This window comes from Cervus canadensis, chromosome 9 (assembly GCF_019320065.1).
Source record: "Cervus canadensis isolate Bull #8, Minnesota chromosome 9, ASM1932006v1, whole genome shotgun sequence".
NCBI lineage: Eukaryota > Metazoa > Chordata > Mammalia > Artiodactyla > Cervidae > Cervus > Cervus canadensis.
Window position 1 is genome coordinate 36,498,443 of NC_057394.1, and position 22,554 is coordinate 36,520,996.

The following is a 22,554-nucleotide window of genomic DNA, read 5'->3' on the forward strand; positions in this document are numbered from 1 at the left end:
AGCCTCCTCATATCCCACTGTTGTTCTTTTATTTTCCCAATCTCAAGTGAAACATGAAAGCAGTAACTTTCAGTATAAGCTAATGAAACATAAATGAGGTGGGGCTACTGTCCAAATTTATGGATTAGCCAAAGTATGCTGGACAATCATGATGGGATGGGAAAAAAACATACAAGTAAACAACTACTCTGTGGCTGCACGTTATGGCCTATCTTCTAAAAGGACTACTGTGTTTTGGTGGCTCATCTTTACTGATGTCTCAATTAGTCTATAAATCTCTGTGTGCAATGAGGCTCCTACCTACTCCATTCCCATGAAAATGTTCTGAAAGACAGTATCAATGATGTTGATTGTTATTACACTGCTATTACCAGCTCTTCTTCTACCCACTCCTTTAACATCCAGGTACCCTAGGGGTTTATTACAGTTCACACTATTCTCCCTCGGTAGAATTCTCACGGTTCTAACCACTTCCATGCAAGATATTGGGTTGGTCAAAAAGTTCGTTCAGGTTCTTCCATAAACTGTTACAGAAAAACCTGAATGAATTTTTTGGCCAACCCAATACAAGACACCAGGTATCTCCCTGGAGCTTTAGATTCCACATTCAACTTCTACACAGGTGATCCGTTAAATCACTTTAAACTCGATACACTGAACACTACACATGCCACTTTTGGTGACTCTCCGTTGTTTATAAAATTCAAGCCATCCCTTGAACTGGCTTCACTCTACTGTTCAGCTTCATCCTCTGCCATCCACGTTTGTTTTTCTGAAAGCCTAGTAAAATAAAATTACTACCTAGTATTTATTGAAGGCCCATTAAATACCAGGTACTATTCTAAGCATTTTATACGATTAATTCATGAATCTTCACAGCAATTCCATAAGGTAGATGCTATTATTTTCATTTTATGTTGAGGAAAGTATCTTGCCTAAGCTATCTACATCCTGTTCTCCTTATTTAATACTGTGCAATTTTTCATAAATGCCTCTATACACCAAGAATTGTCCTGGAGATTCAAGGTAAATATGACAAAGATGACCCATATCCTCATGGGACTCATATTCTAGTAAATATATGCAATAACAAACAAACAAAAAAGTATTGTAGACTTTAAAATCCCAGGAAGAAAATCAAAAGGATTTTATGACAGAAAATTCACTGAGATGGCCCTACTTAAGAGTAATGAAAGAAAGCCTCTGTGAAAAATGACTTTTAAGGTGAGACCTAAAGGATGAGAGGGTGCCAACTATGCAAACAGGAAGGTATATCCAGACAAAGACTGGACCTTACAAAGCACAAAAATGGTGTTAAGGACTGAACGGTATTCTCCTGAAATCCATATGCTGAAGCCCGAATCCTCACCACGATTTTGCTTGGAGACAGGGCTTTTAAGGAGTGATCAAGGTTAAATGAGGTCATAAGGATGAGGCCCTAATCTTATAGAGCTGGTATCCTTATGAAAAGAGGAAGAGACACTAGAGACTTCTCTCTCCAAGTGCACAAAAAAGAAAAGCCACTTAAGGACACAGTGAAAAGGTACCACCCACAAGGCAGGAAGAGTGGCCCTGCCAGAAACCAACCTTTATGGCACCCTGATATTGAGTTCCAGCCTATGGAACAGTGAGTAAATAAATTTCTGGGACTTCCCTGGTGGTACAGTGGATAAGAATGCACCTGCCAATGCAGGGGACAAGAAGATTACAGAGCCACTAAGCCGCAGAGCAACTAAGCCTGAGAGCTGCAACTACTGAAGCCCGTGTGCCTAGAGCCCGTGCTTCACCACAGGAGAAGCCACCGCTAGCTGCAACTAGAGAAAGCCCTCAGGCAGCAACAAAGATCCAGTGCAACCAAAATTTTAAAAAATAAAAACTAACTAATTTTAAAAAAAGAAAGAAAATAAGCTTGCTAAGTCATCCAAGTCTATGGTATTTTGTTATGGCAGTTCAATCAAACAAATACAAATGGGAAAGACAGAGGTGCTTTGTAGAAACTGACCAAAAAACAGTGTACTGGAATATAGAGAGCAGTGGAGATAATAAGATGTCAAAGACTTACGTCCACAGATGGTAGATGAACCAGAAATGAAAGATCACAAAAACTGTCCCTGGTGCAGGCGTTTTAAGCTAGCTGACACTAAAATTCGGAAACGTATGGTATGGGTTTTCGTCCTCTCAGTGACTGGGAGTCACTGACATATAATGTCTAGAATATAATAATCTATATTCCACCTTGAAATGCACAAAACCACCCCTACAATAAAGAACTGAACTCTTCACAAAATGTTAACAGTGCCCTGTTGAGGAATAGTGGCTAACAGTATGTTTGGTTTTCTCAAGGACTACAGAAGACCAAGATTTAGCCTTTTTTGGTAGTTCTTACACCACTAAGGACAGTTTTGACCTAATTCTGGAGAATTAATAAATATGTGTTGTGCCTATGCACCAGGAATGGTGTTGGGTACTCTGGAGTGTACTCAAAGGAATCCAACAACAATTCTAGGTCTAAGGACCAGAGTCAGGAGATATGACATCACATTTCAGAGCATATAAGGCACCACTGGCTTGAAGATGTAACAACTTATGTACCACTAAAGAAGGTACTGTCACCAAGTAAATCATGAAATCAATGGTAAGATACACCATAACTTTAGAGCCGCTGAAATATGAAAAAATACACATCTTAAAAAAATGAAAAAGAGTATGAAAATAGCTAAAATGCAAATAGTACAAGTCATATAAAAAAGCCCATAGAAGGCAAGAAGTTTCAGTCTGGAGAAAGGGATGTGAAGATCATCTAAAAGGAGGTATTAAAAGTCGTAATTTGGATAAAGGCCAAAAAGAAGGCAAGAAAGGGTACTGTAAAGACAACTTTTAAAGTAAACATGTACTAAAGTACTTATTTATTACAAATAATGGTTTTCATATTTTATGATAATCTCATGTTGATCTTCATTGCATTGCTATTTTTAACACTACAAATCTACAAACAAAAGAGCAAAGCATAGTGAAGATTAAGAACATGCTCAAGATCATATCATTGTTCTTCAGTTGCCCAGTCATGTCTGAGTCTTTGCAATGTCATGGGCTGCAGCAAGAGATCATATAAAGCAATACAAAAAGCGGAGTGTCCCATTCATTTCCAACCTGGTGCCGAGATCACCTGGACATGCCCTTTGGGTGTGTGCATAAACTTAGTCAAAAAGACAATGGTTCAGGGGCTTCCCTGGGGGCTCAGTTCCCCCACTTGCCACAACTAGAGAAAAGCCCCCATAGCCACGAAGACCCAGCACAGCCAAAAATAAATAAATAAAATTAAAAAAATAAAAAGCAATGGTTCACACCTTTGAAAGCAGAATCTGAGAGCAACCAAGAAGGTATAATTATAGGGACATAAATTCCTAGGTTTATGTTTATTTCTGTTATTATAAACATTCACAGTTAACAGAGCTATAAAAAACTGACGTCATATCATAGTATCAAACTGTTTTCTCCTTCAAAAAAACTTTTTTGAAGATCATGGGAATATTTATGTTCAATACTCTTAAATCAGTAATCTTTAAGTATTTTTAAAGCATAGAGGCAATGTTATCTTTGTAAATAAAAAAGCATGGCTCCCCTTATACAGAGTGAAGTAAGCCAGAAAGATAAAGAACATTACAGCATACTAACACATATATATGGAATTTAGAAAGATGGTAACAATAACCCTATATGCAAAACAGAAAAAGAGACACAGAAATACAGAACAGACTTTTGAACTCTGTGGGAGAAGGTGAGGGTGGGATGTTTCAAAAGAACAGCATGTATACTATCTATGGTGAAACAGATCACCAGCCCAGGTGGGATGCATGAGACAAGTGCTCGGGCCTGGTACACTGGGAAGACCCAGAGGAATCGGGTGGAGAGGGAGGTGGGAGGGGGGATCGGGATGGGGAATAAGTGTAGATCTATGGCTGATTCATGTCAATGTATGACAAAACCCACTGAAATGTTGTGAAGTGATTAGCCTCCAACTAATAAAAAAATTAAAAAAAAAAAAAAAAAGCATGGCTCCAAGTCACACATGGGATAACAATGAAGAAAGTCTATAATTCTCTGGTGTTTACACTTAAATGTTTTTATAAATACACTAAATGATTTTAAGTAAATTTTATTCATTTGACTGAAAAATCTTCTGATAAACCTCCCCCAAGAGTGGGAGAATGAGGTTTGTAGGGAAGAAAAAGGAGAAATGGAAGGAGGGAATGAGGGAAGCCCTCAGGAAAAAGAGACCCTTGTGAAAAAAGGGGCAAGAGAAGCAGAAAGGTGACCCAGCTCAATAAAAGACTAGCTAAGAGAGCAGAGACGGTAAAGTTCATTACATTGCCCAGAATTGATTTCCCAAGTATGCAGAGTACATCATGAGAAACGCTGGGCTGGATGAAGCACAAGCTAGAATCAAGATTGTCGGGAGAAATATCAATAACCTCAGATATGCAGATGACACTAACCTTATGGCAGAAAGCAAAGAGGACTAAAAAAGCCTCTTGATGAAAGAGAAGGAGAGTGAAAAAGTTGGCTTAAAACCCAACATTCAGAAAACTAAGATAATGGCATCTAGCTCCATCACTTCATGGCAAATAGATGGGGAAACAATGGAAACAGTGACAGACTTTATTTTTTGGGGCTCCAAAATCACCACAGATGGTGACTGTAGCCATGAAATTAAAAGATGCTTGCTCCTTGGAAGAAAAGCTATGAGAAACCTAGAGAGCATATTGAAAAACAGAGACATTACTTTGTTGACAACGGTCCGTCTTGTCAAAAGCTATGGTTTTTTCAGTAGTCATGTATGGATATGAGAGTTGGACTATAAAGAAAGCTGAGCGCTGAAGAATTGATGCTTTTGAACTGTGGTGTTGGAGACGACTCTTGTTGAGAGTCCCTTTGACTGCAAGGAGATCCAACCAGTCCATCCTAAAGGAAATCAGTTCTGACTGTTCATTGGAAAGACTGATGCTGAAGCTGAAACTCCAATACTTCGGCCACCTGATGCGAACAACTGACTCATTTGAAAACACCCTGATGCTGGGAAAGATTGAAGGCAGGAGGAGAAGGGGACGACAGAGCATGAGATGCTTGGATGGCATCACCAACTCAATGGACATGAGTTTGAGTAAACTCTGGGAGTTGGTGATGGACAGGGAGGCCTGGTGTGCTGCAGTCCATGGGGCTGCAAAGAGTTGGATACAACTGAGTAATTGAACTGAATTGAATTGAATTGAGCCTGATAAAGACTCTTGAAAATCACACTAGCTATCTACCTTTACTACAGTGCAGGTATTTTTTTTTTTAATACTTGCAAGTCAAAGGAAACTGATGCGGAAGACTCAGGCCACCTGTTAGCCAAAGCAAAGAGCATACAGTCTGCAATCTGTCTCAATGATTAGACTGAAACGGCTGTTATCAAAGATCTTGTTCATGGTTGGTCAACACACATTCTTGGGCTACTTCATGACTACTTTTACATAAGCAAATTCCCTCAAAGGAAAAAAAAATATCCAAGTAATTTTCCAAATTATGTGTCATACAATAATACTGTGATTAAACTCACACATGGCAGGAAAAGTTTTGAAAAATGTGAAATACCTCAGTCTGACCTTCATGGGCACTGGTCTCATGAGTAACTCGAATGGCCTGTAATAAGAATATAAAGTATTAATAGGAAAAAACGATTATATTCAACTTTTTGAATGAAAACAACAATGCCAAATTTTAACATCTAAAGCCTTGTTTAGAAACAGCAGACTGGAGGAGATTTCTGGAACAGTTTAACACTAAATATTTAAGAATGACTTCTGAGTAACCAAATGAATTGCTCTGCTTTCCAACCCACAAATCTCCAAAGCCTCGGGAAACTGAGTATCTGCTTATTTGCAATTGCCAGTGGTAAGTGGGGGTCATTTATGTTGTTTAACTGTTAGAACTAACATTTAACACTTGATTCAACTGAGACTAGAATAAAGTAACATCTCACAGATAGAGACTGGAAAAAGCTTAGCTCATCTGTTTCTCCAGGTTACATGCTATTCTGCAGCTCTGGGTCTATTTATGCTTAATCATGCAGCTTCAGTCAGCACTTTAGAAATGTGGAGCCAAAAGCATGCATTTATCAGAAGCTAGAGATTTCAGGTTCCTGAACTTGAAAAAAAATGCTCTTGTAATATCCACTATTAGCAAAGATGAGAAATGGACAAAGAAGTAAATTACAGGTGAAAGTAGAACCTTTACAAATGGCAATTTGGCAATAATGTCAAAGCTTTAAAAAAACATGCAATCTGTTTGATCTATCAATTTCTTTTCTAGTTTATATATTTAATTATAACTCTACACAATCATATATAACTAATAATATTTGCAAAGATTTAGCTACAATGATATACCTTGCAGTATTTTTTCAAATGTTGAAAAAAGAGGGAAAAATATTAAACTTCTGACAATAATTTATTGATTAAATAAAATACTACACAATGGAAAGCTAGGCAGCCATTAAATGATGATGTCAAATATATACTTACTGGTATGTAATACGTTTGTGATAAGTGAAAAAAGCAAGTTATAAAACAATATTACAGTGTGATCAAACTTTGTGTATATACTTATATACTCCCTATAAAAAGTATTAATGATGACTACCTCTCACTGGTGGGGTTACTGGTGAATTTTATATTGTTTACTTTTATGTAAAATAAAGATGTTTCATGAGATCTGCAGGTTTTTTAAAGAAAATAACTTAATCAATGTATATGAGAATGTTAAAACAACATAATCAAATCAACGGATTTACTGGGCTTAAACTCTGCATAACATTGTTCTAGCCAAGTAATTTTTTACACAATACTGTTTACAGTTTCAAAGAATGTACAATCCACTTAATAATGTCATTAAAAAGTAAAAAGCCTTCAAAAGCAAAATAGATTTCAAATATAATAAATGTAAATACCACTCTAAAAAAATTCTATGATATGGTATAATCATTTAAAACTAGACTATGTGGCCTGTGTCCTCACACATGAAAAAATATTACTACACTGATAAAATAGGTAAAGAGTGTTCTGACATCTACCATTAAACCTTTGTTTTTTCCATTCACTGGTCTTCAGCCTTGTTCCAAATTCGCAGTGAAAGACACACAGGGTATTGCCAAAGATATATTTACCACAGGAAGGGAATGGTAAGGAATGGTCAACTATAAGATATTTTTTTTTTTAAACTATAAGATATTTTATAAATTTGTAAATCAAACTGCGTTTTTCCTCTCATTCAGCTCTGCACATAGAAAAGAAGTGACAATTTATCAACATTTATGGTTATTTCAGATAATGTTACCTGAAAAGTACAAAAGGCCTTTTTTAATGGATACGACCAAATCCTTAATTGCTCAAAACTGTAGTTTCAAAACAAACTCCCAAACAGAATCTACAATTCCACAGAACTTTGCCCACATATGAGAGCAAGGCAGAAAAAGGTACCGACGTCATAGTTCTCCAGGTATCTGGCTCGTTCTTCAGGGCTCATTGATGCAGACTCCTCCAGGAATTTTTTCAAGGTTGATCCAGATTCTGAGAATATTAAAGATGATAAAATTGAAAAGGCCTGGTATCTCAAAGAGACTTGAGACATGAAAATATTAGAAGCAAGCTAACTATTTTTCAGGTTAAAGCCCTTTCATTGGTAAGTAAGGAATGTAAGATAAATGACAGGGCTTAAACCTCTGTTTATCAACAATATAGAAGAATCGGAAGGATGAAAATTTTCCCTAATAGGAAATATGTACATTCCCATTATAAAAGAAAGAAGGGAGGAAAAGCTTTATTTACTATTTCAAAGAAAGAACTAGAGCACCACCTACTGCTCAATAAGTTAACTTGCAACTTAAGGAGGGGGAAGAGAGCAGTAACGAAAAACTGTTTATACCAAAGTGCATCTTGTCTTTATTGTTGGCAATAGCATGGATTAGTCCAATTGTCCCACAGGCATTGCTGATTGTTTGCTTCATGAAATATACTGACGATGTAACATCTTGTCCCCGAGATTTTATTTTTTCCTCTTCTTCTGTTCTGAATACTTCATACTATTAAAAAAAAAAAAGGTCTACATGTGAAAAATAATACATTAAAAAGGACTCAAATGTAAACCTGGAAAAACTCTATATATTGGTGAAGATATAATTAACATGGCATACTTTAATGCAACACTATAAAGTATTTTAAAAAGAATAAGATGGATTTACATATTCTGACTCAGAAATCTGTCCATTATTATAGAGTAGTTTTAGGTCAGTATATATTAATATGATTCTCAATTATGTTTTAAAACTATTTATATATGCTTTGAAAAGTGATAAAGGATATAAACTTAACAGAGGTTATCTCTGGGCTAAGATATTACAGGAGAATTTTTATTTTCTATTTTTCACATTTCTGTATTGTTACATCATATTAACAAAATTCATACTACATTTATAACCATATGATATTCATAACATTAACCATTATCTATAACAACTGACAGTAAAAACAACACGGAACAATCAGGTCAAAGTGTGTGCTCTGCATCTGATTGCCTGAACCTACTACCGTTATAAGCTGTGCAACTCCAGCAAGTTATTTTTTCAATTGTAAAAAGCATTAAAAATAATGAGGTTAAAAAATGAGGGGGGACAGAATAAAACGTTGTAAATCAATTATACCTGAAGAAAATGGATTTTTAAAAACTGAGTAAAGAGAACGAAGAGAGTAGAAAGATAATTTTATTGTTTCGATGTTTTCCTGTAATTTTCAGATTCCAATAGAGTAGGGAGTCTTACTATAGCCCACAAGCTACAGGCCACATCTGGCCCACTGCCTGGTTTCACAGATAAAGTTTTAGCTTTGTTTTGTCTATGGCTGTCTTTATACTAAAAGGCAAAGTTAAATAGTTATAGCAGAGATTATTAGGCCTGCAAAGTTTAAAATATTTACTAGCTGACCCTTCACAGAAAAAGTCTGCTGACCCCTGCAGTAACAGAAATAAATGATGTCTATTAAAAACCCATAATTAAGGAACTGTTTTTAACAACAAATGCACCTATGCCTTAAGAAATAATTTCTGTGAATGTGCTTCTAAATCAAATTTTAAAATAATATTTTCTGAATAAATTCTGAACCATTAATTCAGGCATATAGTCCAATTGATAAAATCTGAAAGGTTCAATACAGTAAGGTCTTGTGCTGAAATGTTTATGCAATCTTTCCGTTTAGTCTGTTATTGTTGTTGTCTAACATCAATTCTCCTTGGTGACAAAGCAAAATGAGATTTGATAACTTTTTAAGATTTAACGTTTAGAAAAAATATCCTAAAATGACACAGAGCAGTTTAGGAAAAAAGGAAAAGCAATTGTAGCAGACTACAGTGCAAACAGAGAGTCAAAAGACAACAAAAATATTAATATAGAGAGAAATGAATTTACAGCTTCTTCACCTATGATTCATTGGTTGGTAAGCACTACAACGAAGCATATTTAAAACACTGTAACTGACTTTATTTAAAGCATAATGAGGTATCCATGACAGTTCTTTTTCTATTAGTATGCTGAAGCCATTCACAACTACATAATCAGTTTCTAAATTAAAACACTTTATAGCTCCTAAAATATCCATAGATATCCTCTGTGACTTTATTATGTCACTTGTTATGAGCTGAAAGAGGGATCTACCAAATTGTAAGAGAGACCAAAAAGTGGCAGATCACTATATTCTCTACTTATATAAGTAAGTATAAATACTTACTCATTTCTCTCACATCTTCCCAAGCACTTACTCCATTTTTTACAATGCTGAGCTCATCCTATTATCTCGAAGTTTAAAAAGAAAAATCAGAAGGCTATAGTCTCAAAGTCATTTTAAAATGGGCTTAAAATTTCTGGCTCCATAACACCAACATCTACATGATTATCATTCTAGAAGGAAGGCTGAAATGACAGATCTGAATGTGGGTACAGAGATCTAAGAACAGCTGTTCAGAATCCCCAACATAGTCTAAATCTGCAGATTAAACTGTATTTTAAGCTTAAAGATTTCCACCCAAATCAAGTTTTTATCTGAAAATAATGTAACCCATGTCATTAGTTATATTACCTCCTTAAAACAAAGATTTGTTTTTATATATATATATATATATATATATATGATGTGTTGAAAAAATCTACATATTTTATATAGTGAAAATTTGAATAGATATTTTGTATTTATATACTTTCTAAGACACATTTAAGATTATCCATTTCTAAAGTATATACATCAAAATGTGATTAAATGTCACATCAAAACAGGTGAGGCATATTAACCATATTTAAAAAAAAAAAAAAAGAAAACTATCCAAGTTTATAAGACTTACCCAGGGATTCTCTGTCAATCTACAAATCAAAATCTAAATACATCTCTTTAATAAAATTAGATTTTTAAGATGTCCCCACTCCTAGATTTCCTCATTTTACGCAAGAATAGAGTTATGTGTTCTCAAAGAAGAGCACAGGTTGAACTCAACATTGAAAAAGAACTCTGCATTTCCCAGAAACTCTTACTTAACAATCACCTTTTCTGTAATCGGGAAGAGAAGTAACACTGCACACACTGGCCTTGGTACCATGCTAAGGAGCTCAGGATCCATTCCATACACATCAACAAACTGCCAGTTAGGATGCAGACCTAATTGTTTGAGAAACTGGGAAAAGAGGAAAAAAACAGGGAAAGTATTTTTATAACAGGGAAATAACCAATGTGTATATACTATGTATCTGATATACAAAAGGGAATGGAAGGTATGAATATTACTGATGTTCAATAAGAATAAAATAAAGCAGGTTCTTCATGAATTATGTGAGAAGAGATAGCAATTTATTCATTCACTTAACAAACATTTAAAATTTATAACGTATTAAGCAAAACTCCTTCCCCACCCCCACCCAATCCATTACTTTGGGATTGAACAGCCAGGACTTCCCCAAACATACACAAGGTGACTTGGCTGATATCTTAAAACTCATTCTCAACATGTGATTTTTAAGGAAATGCATCTAAGTTCTAGTATATAAAGACTTATTTTAGTAGTAAATCAGCAGTTTATCCTAATTATAAAAAATGATGCCTGAGGTTTAAAGACAAATGCTAGATCAATATCACAAGTTTTATCAATGAGCAAAAGAGTATATAAAGCCAAAAAATCCAAGTGAATTGTGTGAATACCAGAAAGTGCTTGATATAAAGTCACCTACTGGCTCTCTGACTTCCAGTACACAATGAAACCTACTCAAGTTCACTGTCTCGCTTACATGTGATAAAACAACTGTAACAAAAGAGAAGTGGTTTCTTGACTCTTGGAGAATTCATAGGGAAATATCAGACCCTAATCTACTGCAGAGAGAAAAAGAACATCATAATGAGAATGATGTGAATTTCACAATAAACTCATATGTCTGTATGGAATGAAATTGATGATTTTAAAAACTGCACCATCACAAAATAAATTTTACATGACAGAAATAAAGGAGAAGAAACAAGAAACTTATTAAAAATGCACCATTATACCTTACCTCAAGAATACATTATAGTATCTACTGGTCTAACATTATGTGAGATTTAAAAATAAAAAAGTGCCTTGGGTATTTCTCCCTAAAGAACAATCATAGGTACTTAGATAATGACACTTTGCAAAACCAGTGGAAGCCATGACCTATTACATGACAGTCTTAGTCATCTCAGTCAGGTTATCCAAGAAATGACTTTTCTGATGAAAAGATGACCACTGTCCACATCCCTCCATCTCTTGGCTTGTAGAAGAAACACTCCTTAATGATAATATGGTTGGCCAAAAATAATGTCCTTGATATGTTTAATAAGAAACATACTGAATTTAAAAACTTCTCTCAGCAGAATGTGCTCAACAACCATGGATTCATTAACATGCTCTGCAACAGTCTGAGGCCACAGAAATCAACAAACTCCTCTAGTTAATACCAATTCTTCATCTGATTCTTATTTTTGATTCCAGACTTTAATAAAGTTCAATGAAGTATTCCAAACTACTTCCTCTCCCTTCTCCACTGCCTCTGAAATTGTTAGTCTTAGCCCTCCTCAATATTCAATTCTATCTATAAACCAAAAAAGGACTAAAATTGACTGCAGAGCCCAGGGAAGGAACTACATCTTATTCATCTTTTTAATTCCATACCACAGACACTCAAGTTATATTTATGGAACCAGCAACAAATTTGTTGAATTTGTTGAAAACTGTATATTTTAATCTAGTCATCTGTATGTGGGCATATGTCTGTTAAGCTGTGTTAATAATGAATATTTAACATATATTTGGTTTCATTTGTGCCAAGTTAAAGAGGTAGGAAAGATACATTTGGCTTCTAATCTGAAACCAGACATTTATTTTATCAGCTCCACATACTCCTGATACCAAATACTACCTGCACAGAACCGACAGCTCTAAAAGGCACACTGTCAAGGAAAAGTATCATAAACCCTCATAAAATAATTTAAATTTATTGGTTAATTTTATGTAACCCCAAGTCATATTGCTATAAAGTTATAAAACAAAATGTACATGTAAGACAGGAAATTTTCACATCTGTGCTGTAAACAGAAAGTAACAGTTAAACATTTTAGGGAAAAAACAATCTGGACAAAACTGGCAAATTACCTTGAAGTTGTAAACTTATTCCATGCCAGCCAAAGCTAAAGAGTATAAATATTACCAAGCTCCAAAGGCGGCTGGTTGTAGTGAGAGTGCTAAGTACTGGACTGAGGACACATTAACGATTAAATATATTAAAATGATTAAAATTTAACTGGAATCATACTTCTCCTTAACTTTTTACTCATAGTTTATCAAATAAGATTGATCAAAAGAAGTTCAATTTAGTTAATATATATGAAGTACATCAATGCAAGCTTTGTTGCAGACATTGTTATGAGTCAGACTCGCCCAGGAAGTTATCACAAGCACAGAAAGAATGCTGGGTCGAGTCGCTTAGTCGTGTCCGACTCTACAACCCCACGGGCTGTAGCCAACCCAGGAATACTGGAGTGGGTTGCCATGCCCTCCTCCAGGGGATTGTCCCAACCCAGGGATCGAACCGAGGTCTCCTGCATTGTAGGTAGATTCAACGTCTGAGCCACCAGGGAAGCCCAACAGAAAGAATAAAAGCAGCTATTTACAGTAACTACCTCTGGGCAGTGGAAAAAAGGTGAGGAAAAAGGCTTTCAACTTTACAGAGTATCCTACTTTTACTATTAAAAAGAAAAAAGAAAAAAAAAAAGAACCTACCTGCAATGTGATAATCAAAAACAGAGAAAGATTAAAAAGAAATTCTCTAAATTAGTAAATATTAACAGCAACTAGCGTGGGCAGTATGAACTCAACTTTTTATTTTCCAGTATTTTCAAAAAGTGTCATTTTTACAATAGTTAGATGTAGTTTCTAAGATAAAATCTACAGAACTGATACGCATGTATCTTCTTTAAATTTACAAAACTGAGAGAAAACAAAATACCAGTAGTAAAACTACTCCAAAAAACTCTCCAGACCACTCACAAAGTATTCCATGTGCTACACGCACTTGCACAGACCTCTGTACACAATTATTAATAGAAAACATCCTGCTTGTATCAAGTATAATAAAGGGATTTATAACCGCTAACCTTAGTCTTCTGGCTTGTTTAAACACTGGATAATAAAATAACAAAAAATTCTGACTGACTAGCTCACTGAATCTTCATAATGCCACTAATGTTTGGCTTATCAAGAAAAATAATTAATAAAATAGATTATGTGCCCCCAAAAGATCTTGGTTAACTCATTCTTTTTATTCTTTGGGCCAAAGAGAGTTATGTCCACTAGATGCAGAGTTCTTTAAATTATGTGCCAACATTTTTAGAGAGTATCCTGTAACAGAAACTATGCTAGGAGCTTTAATGCACTTTACTTTTACCGCAACTGGCAAAAGAGGTTTTATTACATCCTTTCACCAACGAGAAAACGGAGCCTGGGAGATTGTGTGACTTTGCAAGGTCATGTTGCCAGGGCTGCCACACTCAGCTCTGGAGCTCTGGCACTTATTTACCTGTCTCTCACGGCTCGAAGTATCTTTTTGTACTTGGTTCTCTAACCACAGCCACAATGAGCTCGCCTCCAGTTCTCGAAGGGTTGACAACCATCGCTCACCTTGTTTTTGCACGTGAACTGGACTTCTCTCTAAAAAACTGTTAGCCCCTCCTTGCCATTTTTAATGAATTCCTCCTTATTCTTTAGGTGAGAGTCAGGTTAGCATAAACTCTGATTACATATATGTAAAAAAGAGAGAAAAATTAAACCTACCTTCCTTTTAAATCTGTTCTAAAGCCACTTGCTCTGATCTCTAATGGGCAGTTCAGGACAGCAATATATTCTGCCTCACTACTAATTTACTAATCCTTTGGGTTATGACAGAAATTATACTTATCCAGTAATTGTGTGATATCACCACTAGTAAAAATATACTAGTAGTAACTGTTGGATGTTACTAGGACTAGGAAAATAACCAAGAGCTAAATGAGAAAACAATGGTTCCTAAAGTCTGGAAATGAGTAAAATGAATTTTAATAGATATTCAATAAACAAAGAATAATAAAATTATTTAAGTACAGAATGGGGAAATAGTAAAAATATTTTATGTAGGGACTCGAAAAAAGGGGAGTTCAAGGTTACGTCACTGCAGGCTCCATATGGAGTGACTACACAACTGTCAAAACAATGATGCAATGCTGGATCTGCTTTAAAAGTTGGATTACTCAGGATAATGTAGTAATCCACTATTTCAACATAGACTATGCAGAGTGAAATATGAATCAGCTCTGGGAGGCCTATTTTATGAAGGATGACGACAAACAGAAGCAGGCTCAAGGAAAGGTGACCAGAATAATAAGGTTTTGGAAGACATCACAGCTGGAGAATCTGGGCATGTTCTGAGAAGACTTAAATTATTATAATCCTTTTCCCCAAATATTTTCAGTAACATCACAAAGGAGCAATTAGATTTACTCTGCATGATTTCAATGGGAGGATGACAGACAACTGGAGAAAGTTACAGAAGAGCAGATTTTGTTTCAATATAAAGAAATATAATTCTTCTAATTATGTATTATACATTAATTCTCATTATAATAAAAAAAAGACTAAACCACTTTAATGAGATAGAATACTGTTACTGAAATATTCAAGCAAAAGATTCATGACCACATTAAAGGTAATCTTAAGAAAGATTTTCTGGAGCACAAAAGCAGCTATATAAGATTTAGTCTTCCTTCCACCCAGTAACTATTTGCTGAGAGCCCTCTATGGGCCACACACCACCCTCAGTACTTCAGACATGTCCCTTCTCTCACAGAACTTACATGCTAGAGGTGGGATACATACGATAAACAAGCAGACACAAAGACAAGGTAATTTCACAAGGTGATTAAGTATTATGAAGGAAATAAAACAAGAGATGACGTCAGTGGAGACTCAGGGTGGATGGTGGGAGGAGGATGGGACACGACCTGAATAATCAGAAAAGACTTACTGAGGAGGTAACTTTAATATACAAATACAAACAACAAGAAAGAATCAGCCATGAAATAACTAAGATCGTAGTGATTCAAGCAAAGGATGAGCTATACGAAGACTGAAGCAGCAACAGGCTTGGCATTCAAAGGCTGCAGCCCAGCGAAAGCGGGAGACAGGCACAGTACCTCCCTATCAAGTCAGAGTAAGCAGCCTGAATGTATTCTAAGGACAAGCAGTGGAAGGCTGTTTTGTGTTTTGAGTGTTTTAGGCAGGGAAACACAAGTTGTGACTTGCATTTTTATAAAATCTCCCTGGATAAACACTGGGAACAGATTTTAGGGTGGCATACGGAGAAGCAGAAAAACTAGTTAGGAAGATACTGCATTGTTCAGACTAAGGATGACAGTGGCTTGGGATGCAGCAGTAGAAATGAACAGAATGGGCAGATTTGGGATAGATTCTGAAAAAAGTCTACCAGAGTTGCAGATCATTGGGTCTGAAAGACTAGGAAAAAAGAAAAATTTATTTAATCCTTACAATTTTGCAAGATAGGGAGAGACTGTGAGAAACTAGGGCTTCCCAGGTGGTGCCAGTGGTGAAACACCCACGGGCCAGTGCAGGGGAGATGCAGGTTCCGTCCCTGGGTCAGAAAGCTTCCCTGGAGAAGAGACAGACTACCCACTCCAGTATTCTTGGGCTTCCCTGGTGGCTCAGATCGTAAAGAATCCACCTGCAATGCCAGAGACCTGGGTTCGATCCCTGGTTTGGGAAGATCCCCTGGAGGAGGGCATGGCAACCCACTCCAGTATCCTTGCCTGGAGAACTCCATGCACAGAGGAGCCTGGCGGGCTATGGTCCATAGGGTTGCAAAGAACTGGACATGACTAAAGAGATTTAGTACCCATGAGAAACTAAGAAACTGAGGTACAAAGAGGTTAGATAACTGCCCATGATCTCAGAGCAGAGATTCAAACCAAAGAAATTAAAATCAATACATGAATGGCCTCTCTAAATTAGTATAGCACTGCAATCAATGACATTGACTTGAGCACTGGATAAACGGCACTACCCTGAAAAGACTGGGGAAGCAGATATGGAGGAGAGATGAGAGGATGTAAATCCAGATTTCTTTTTCAGCCATGTGAAGTTTGAGATACCTATATCTAAATGGAGATATCAAAGTGGTGGCTGAATATATTAGTTTCCAATTCTGTACAGAAGTCAGGACTCGGGGGAACATGGGATCAAACATGTGACAGCTGATGATATTAATGCTCTACAACAGAAAAGATTAGCAATCTAGACAAGGCCCTGAGGAACTCTTCAGAAATTGGAAGGGAGATGACCCAGCAATAGCAAATCTAGGAAACAGTCAGAGAAATAGGAGGCAAGCAGAATTATCACAGAAGCCAACGGAGTGGGTACTCTACCAAGTGTTGCTGAGAGATCAAGAAAGTGGTGAGAGAAAAGTGAATGCTGGATCTGACAAAGTGGTGATTAGTAAACTTGAGAAAAGTAGTTACTGTGAAATGGTGAGGATAGGAGTGAATACAGGAAAAATTTGTAGATAAAAGCAGCAAGAGCATCTACGGACAATTTTTTTGTGGAAATTCTACAAAGAAGGGAAGCAGAAAGGAGATAGCAGCTAGAGGAGGACAGGGTAACAAGCATGTTTTTCCCAAGAAGGGAAACCCCAACTAACAAATGTTTTCATGTTCATGCCAACTACCCAGCACATGACTTCTAATTCTTTTTCCAACAATAAGCAACTAAACTAAATACAATAATAATGTTAAAGTAAATTTCTTTTCTTTCAACCTCTTCTTGGGCTTTTCTGGTGGTTCAGCTGGTAAACAATCTGCCTGCAATGCAGGAGACCTGGGTTCGATCCCTGGGTTGGGATGATCCCCTGGAGAAGGGAAAGGCTACTCACTCCAGTATTTTGGCCTGGAGAATTCCATGGACTGTATAATCCATGGGGCTGCAAAGAGTCAGACACAACTGAGTGACTTTCACTTTCTTCACTTTTGGCCTCTTCAATAAAATCCACAATTAGGAATATTTCTAGGAAATTGTCATATCAGAAATCAATGGGTCTAAAATACAACAATATTCAAAATTATAAACTGTAGCCGTGTAATACTCAAATCACAAAACATAATCAAGATGAAAATCTAGTGTGATCATAAAAATAAATGCTATGATTGCCCATAGCACAGAATGTTCTTTGTAAAAAATGTTATAATTCCTGATGCTTAATTACTTGTAACTTTCCACTGGCCTTAAGCTATCAGTTCTGTAAATGCATATATAAACAGAATAGAGCTTAAGTTTTTCCAATGATTTTCTTCTGTCATTGAACTGATTTTATTCTAGGTAAGTTCTACCTAGAGTAAGATAAAATATACTGAGAAGAGATTGATGATAACATAGTAAGCAACAAAAGAAATTACTACTTACCACACCTACTGAGACATGTGGTTACCAGTTAACGTGCAACAGTTAATAATGATCTTCATCTAGTTGACATGTATTAATCATTCTTATAAAAACTAGTCAACATTAAACAGTGTTTGCTGACACTGAGTACAATAATAACACATGCAACCACCAAATGGTAACAGAGTGAAACCAAGATAAGTAAAAGGCCAAGGGTTCCATTAAATTGAGGAAATAAGAAAAGGTGGAGGTGGATATGGTTGTTGGGATTAATCTATGGCTGTGAGTTAATTCAATTTCAATTCATTTTAGATTCTCAGTTCTGCCACTAACACAAAGAGAATAAAGAAACAACTACAAAAATTTTGGTTAAAACTAATCACTTTTTAGATTACTTGTCCATTCTCCCACTAAATGTGCATTACTTCTTTAAATAATAAGTTTAAAACAAACGTAATCACACCAAAGCATGCCAGAAACTGTACAATCATATACTAATAATATCTTTCTCTGTTTATGTCACTCAGAATGGCCTCCTGTCACCATTCAACTTAGTGTGTTTTCCCTGACGGTCTTCATCACTGTACCATTAATTTTCTCCACTGCACTTATAACAATCGCTGTTTCCTTTCTTCTTTTACTTACTTGTTTATTGTCTGTCCTCCCAAAGGACTGAAAAGCAGAAAACCATAAATGTTTTCATCACCAAATATAACCAGCTCCTGCTCAGGTACCTGGTATTCCAAAAGGTGTCCCCCAAATATTATTTAATTGATGTGAATAAGTGAATCGGTTTCACAGTCTACCAAGATCTAAGTTTCCAATTATAAAAGCTTCCATCTTATTAAGGTGACAATATTGTCTAAAAATGATTGTTTTTAAGTCTGTTGATAGTTAGTAATGAGCCAGCTTTACAATACCAGAATAAACTGTTCTTAGGATATACTACCCTTTTTATATATTGCTGCATTCTCTTTGCAAATATTCGGTAGAGGATTTCTACATCCATGTTCATGAGGGATATTAATCTGCAGTTTTTCTTATTATGGCTTGCCTGAGAATGCTGGTCATAAAAAGAGTTGGGAAGTGCCCCTCCTTCTATGTTTTTGTAGGACTGGTATTACTTCTTCCTTAAATGATAACCTCAAGAGACACAGGAAAGCCATTTGAGAAAATTCAACATTGATCCATGATAAAAAATCTCAGCAAATTCAGAAAAGGGAACTTCCTTAACATGATAAAAAATATCTACCAAAACCCTACAACTAACACATCTAAAGACGAAAGATCAAATGTTTTCCCTCTAAGATCCTGAACAAGACAAGGGTGTCCTCTCTTTCTCCATTCTACTCAATTTTGTATTAAAGGTCCTAACCAGTGCAACAAGAAGAATGAATAAAAGGCATTCAGACTGAAAAGGCAAAAATAAAACAGTCTAATCACAGAGACTATGACTGTCTATTTAGAAAATCTCAAAGCATCTACCAAAAACAGCCACTAAAGTAAATGAATTTAGCACAGCATTAGGCTACAAAGTGAATATGCAAAAATAGCTTCTATTTCTCTATACAGCAACAGACAACCAGAAAATAAAATTTTAAAACAGTATCATTTACAGAAGTGCCAAAAAGTCATTAAATACTTACTTAGGTATAAACAAACAAAAAGTGCAAGACCAACATGCTAAAACAACAGACTACTTTTGAAAGAAATCAAAGAAGACCCAAACAAATGATGAGATGCACCATCTTCATGAAATGCAAGACTCGATACTGTTAAGATGTTGCTGCTGCTGCTGCAGCTAAGTCACATCAGTCGTGTCCAACTCTGTGCGACCCCATAGACGGCAGCCCACCAGGCTCCCGTCCCTGGGATTCTCCAGACAAGAATACTGGAGTGGGTTGCTATTTGCTTCTCCAGTGCATGAAAGTGAAAATTGAAAGTGAAGTCGCTCAGTCCTGTCCGACTCTTCACGACCCCACGGACTGCAGCCCACGAGACTCTTCCGTCCATGGGATTTCCCAGGCAACAGTACTGGAGTGGGTTGCCATTGCCTTCTCCGGTTAAGATGTTAATTTTCTCCAAAATGTACCTATTGACTTAGTTACACATTCACCATCAAAATCATAGCAGAATTTTTTGTATAAATTTCTTAATTTACACAAATCTTTCCATCAGCTTCTCAGCTGATTCTAAAATTTATATTGAAAGACAAAGAAGCTAAAACAGCCTAAACAATTTTGAAAAGGAGTGAAGTTTGAGAATTCATACTATTTATTTTCAAGACTTACTATAAAACTACAATAATGAAAATGGACACATAGATCAACAGAACAGAGTCCAGATATATGGCAAATTGATTTTTCACTAAAGCTATAGAAAAATTGAGGGATTAAGTCTGAGAGAAATATGCTTCTTTCCTATGGCACTAAATCAGAAGTTGGAAATACTAACTTCTTTGGCCTCAAGATTTTTCTTAACAAAAGCATCAAAATGTTGTAGAGGGGGAAATGAACAACAACCAAAGGAGGTAAAACAAAAGAAAATTAACACTGATTGGAAACGCCACCTTAATAATAACGTAAAAGATATATGCTATGTTCCAAGCTCTGTACATTTCTAGATTAGTAAAGAAACAAAAGTTGACGGACAAATGATCATTTCAGAAGTGTAAAATAAAGCTGAATTAAAAAATAAAGGGTTTGTTGACTACCCTGAGATAAAGCATTCTATCTGCTTTCTTTACATAAGGAATTTTCTACAACCTTTCAAAACCAAAAACTAAGTACCAAAAATAATGAATCATTATTCCTTGGTGATGAATAGGAAGGTTAAGGAGGTGGAAAACTGTACCATATGATAAAATAAGAGGGCAGTAAAAAAGTAAACCTTTTGTTGAGAATGAAAAAGAGGATAAGACAAAATACACCTAAGCAAATAAAAAGTTTATACCTGGTAGTACTTATCGTCCTTTTAATCAAGTGGCTGGGAGAGGTTCCCTCTTCCCTCCCCATCCAACACCCAAAGGAATTTAAAGAGTTGAAGGTGGCAAAGGATGACGTGGGAACTGAGCTTTCCTATGGCATAAAAAATTGAATTCCACTTTTAAGGAACTGGAAGAGAAAGGGGGTGTGGTGGGAAAGAGAAGTTGACTTGATGGGGCAAGAGATGACTGAAGATGGTTTCACGGAGCAGGTGGCGCAGGAAATTACAAGGACTGGGTGGGCGAGTTTACAAAGCTTAGAGTCAGGTACTGTAGGGAAATTAGTCACCTGGAAGGTATAGGGGTGGGACAATTATGGATTCGCACTAGCAGGAGGCAAGACTTAGAAGGAAGAGAAATAGGAATACAGGGTGAATGTCCCTCAAACCTCTGACCCCGAAATCCCAGGAAACGTGATGACGGGGAATAGGACCAGAGACAGCTGGGAGCATCTTTCCAGGAACCAGGCGGGATGGAGGCAGCCATTAAAAAAAAAAAAAAAAGCACGCCCGTCTAAAGCTGAGCAAGAGGGACCCGCACGAAGTTAAATCCCAGACTCCAAGGGAGTGCGGGGCTGTAGGCAGCCAAGGAAGGCTCCCGGGTCCCGAGCGACAAGACACCTCACTCACCTGGTTGGTGACCTGAAAACGAAACAGAGAACACGATTTAGCGACAAACTGCCCGGGACGATCTGCAACAGCCCGGTCCCCTCCGCCCCTGCCCGCGGCCTCAGGCCGAGACCGGAGCCGCGCTCACCTCGGGATTGGCCTCCAGCGGCAGCCAGCGCTGACCCTCCATGGCCGCTCCGCCCGGCCCCTCTCCAGCTCTGACAGCCGCCGCCGTCGCCGCCGCCGCTTCCGCCCCCGCGGCCATGACCTGGGACTGTCCAACCTGCGCCCTCCGCGAGGGGTGTCCGAAGACGAAGAAAAGTTTAATGACACTCTAGGTCCTTTCTAGCTCCCTATAGAACCATAATTCAAGGCTTAAACTTTAAGTTAAGAAACAATGAGAGACTGAAAAATAGGATCCAGCTTCCTATTGCAGAAAGGAAAAGAATCTTAGCTCGCTCCACAGCTCTCTCCCCTCACGCTTGGACTCTTCCGAGCCCAAGGGTCCGCTCGCGTGCCACGCATGCGCCAAGCGCGAGTCTGAGACCTCGTGCTCGCCAGCGCCCTCCCATTCCTGCAGAGTCAGCCCGAGGCGCTAGGGGGCGTGCCGCTGAGTCCTATTCATCCAGGGAGGAGCCGGGCACTGCCCTCCAGGATGCCCCACAACCAGAGGGTGACGGAGTCATGCCAAGAAGCTCCTTTACCACGGTACAGAAGTGATGTCTTGGCCTTGCCTGCTGTTACAGAGTGGGGGGTATTTGTATGTACCTACACAGTTCCTTTTGACAAAAAAATGTCAAGTACCTATTATGAATCAGACGCTGTAACTAAGTGTTGGATACAATAAGCTGAGCTTTACCATAGTGTAAAAGAAGTGGGCAAAAGAACGAAGAATCACAGTAC

The 22,554-nt window shown here is 37.1% G+C and overlaps 1 protein-coding gene across 2 annotated transcripts in view; it reads right to left on the reverse strand.

Moving 5' to 3' along the window:
* UCHL3 (ubiquitin C-terminal hydrolase L3) overlaps positions 1-21,946 on the reverse strand; it is a 46,741-nt gene extending 24,795 nt beyond the window's left edge. For both annotated transcript variants that reach the window (XM_043478058.1, XM_043478057.1), the window contains exons 1-6: positions 21,800-21,946; positions 21,673-21,684; positions 10,621-10,749; positions 7,963-8,119; positions 7,522-7,607; positions 5,635-5,682 (exon numbers count right to left, since the gene is read on the reverse strand). In XM_043478058.1, the coding sequence (XP_043333993.1) occupies positions 5,635-5,682; positions 7,522-7,607; positions 7,963-8,119; positions 10,621-10,749; positions 21,673-21,684; positions 21,800-21,916 (549 nt within the window). In that variant the 5' untranslated portion in view covers positions 21,917-21,946. The remainder of the gene's footprint in view (positions 1-5,634; positions 5,683-7,521; positions 7,608-7,962; positions 8,120-10,620; positions 10,750-21,672; positions 21,685-21,799) is intronic.
* Positions 21,947-22,554: the final 608 nt, after the last annotated feature.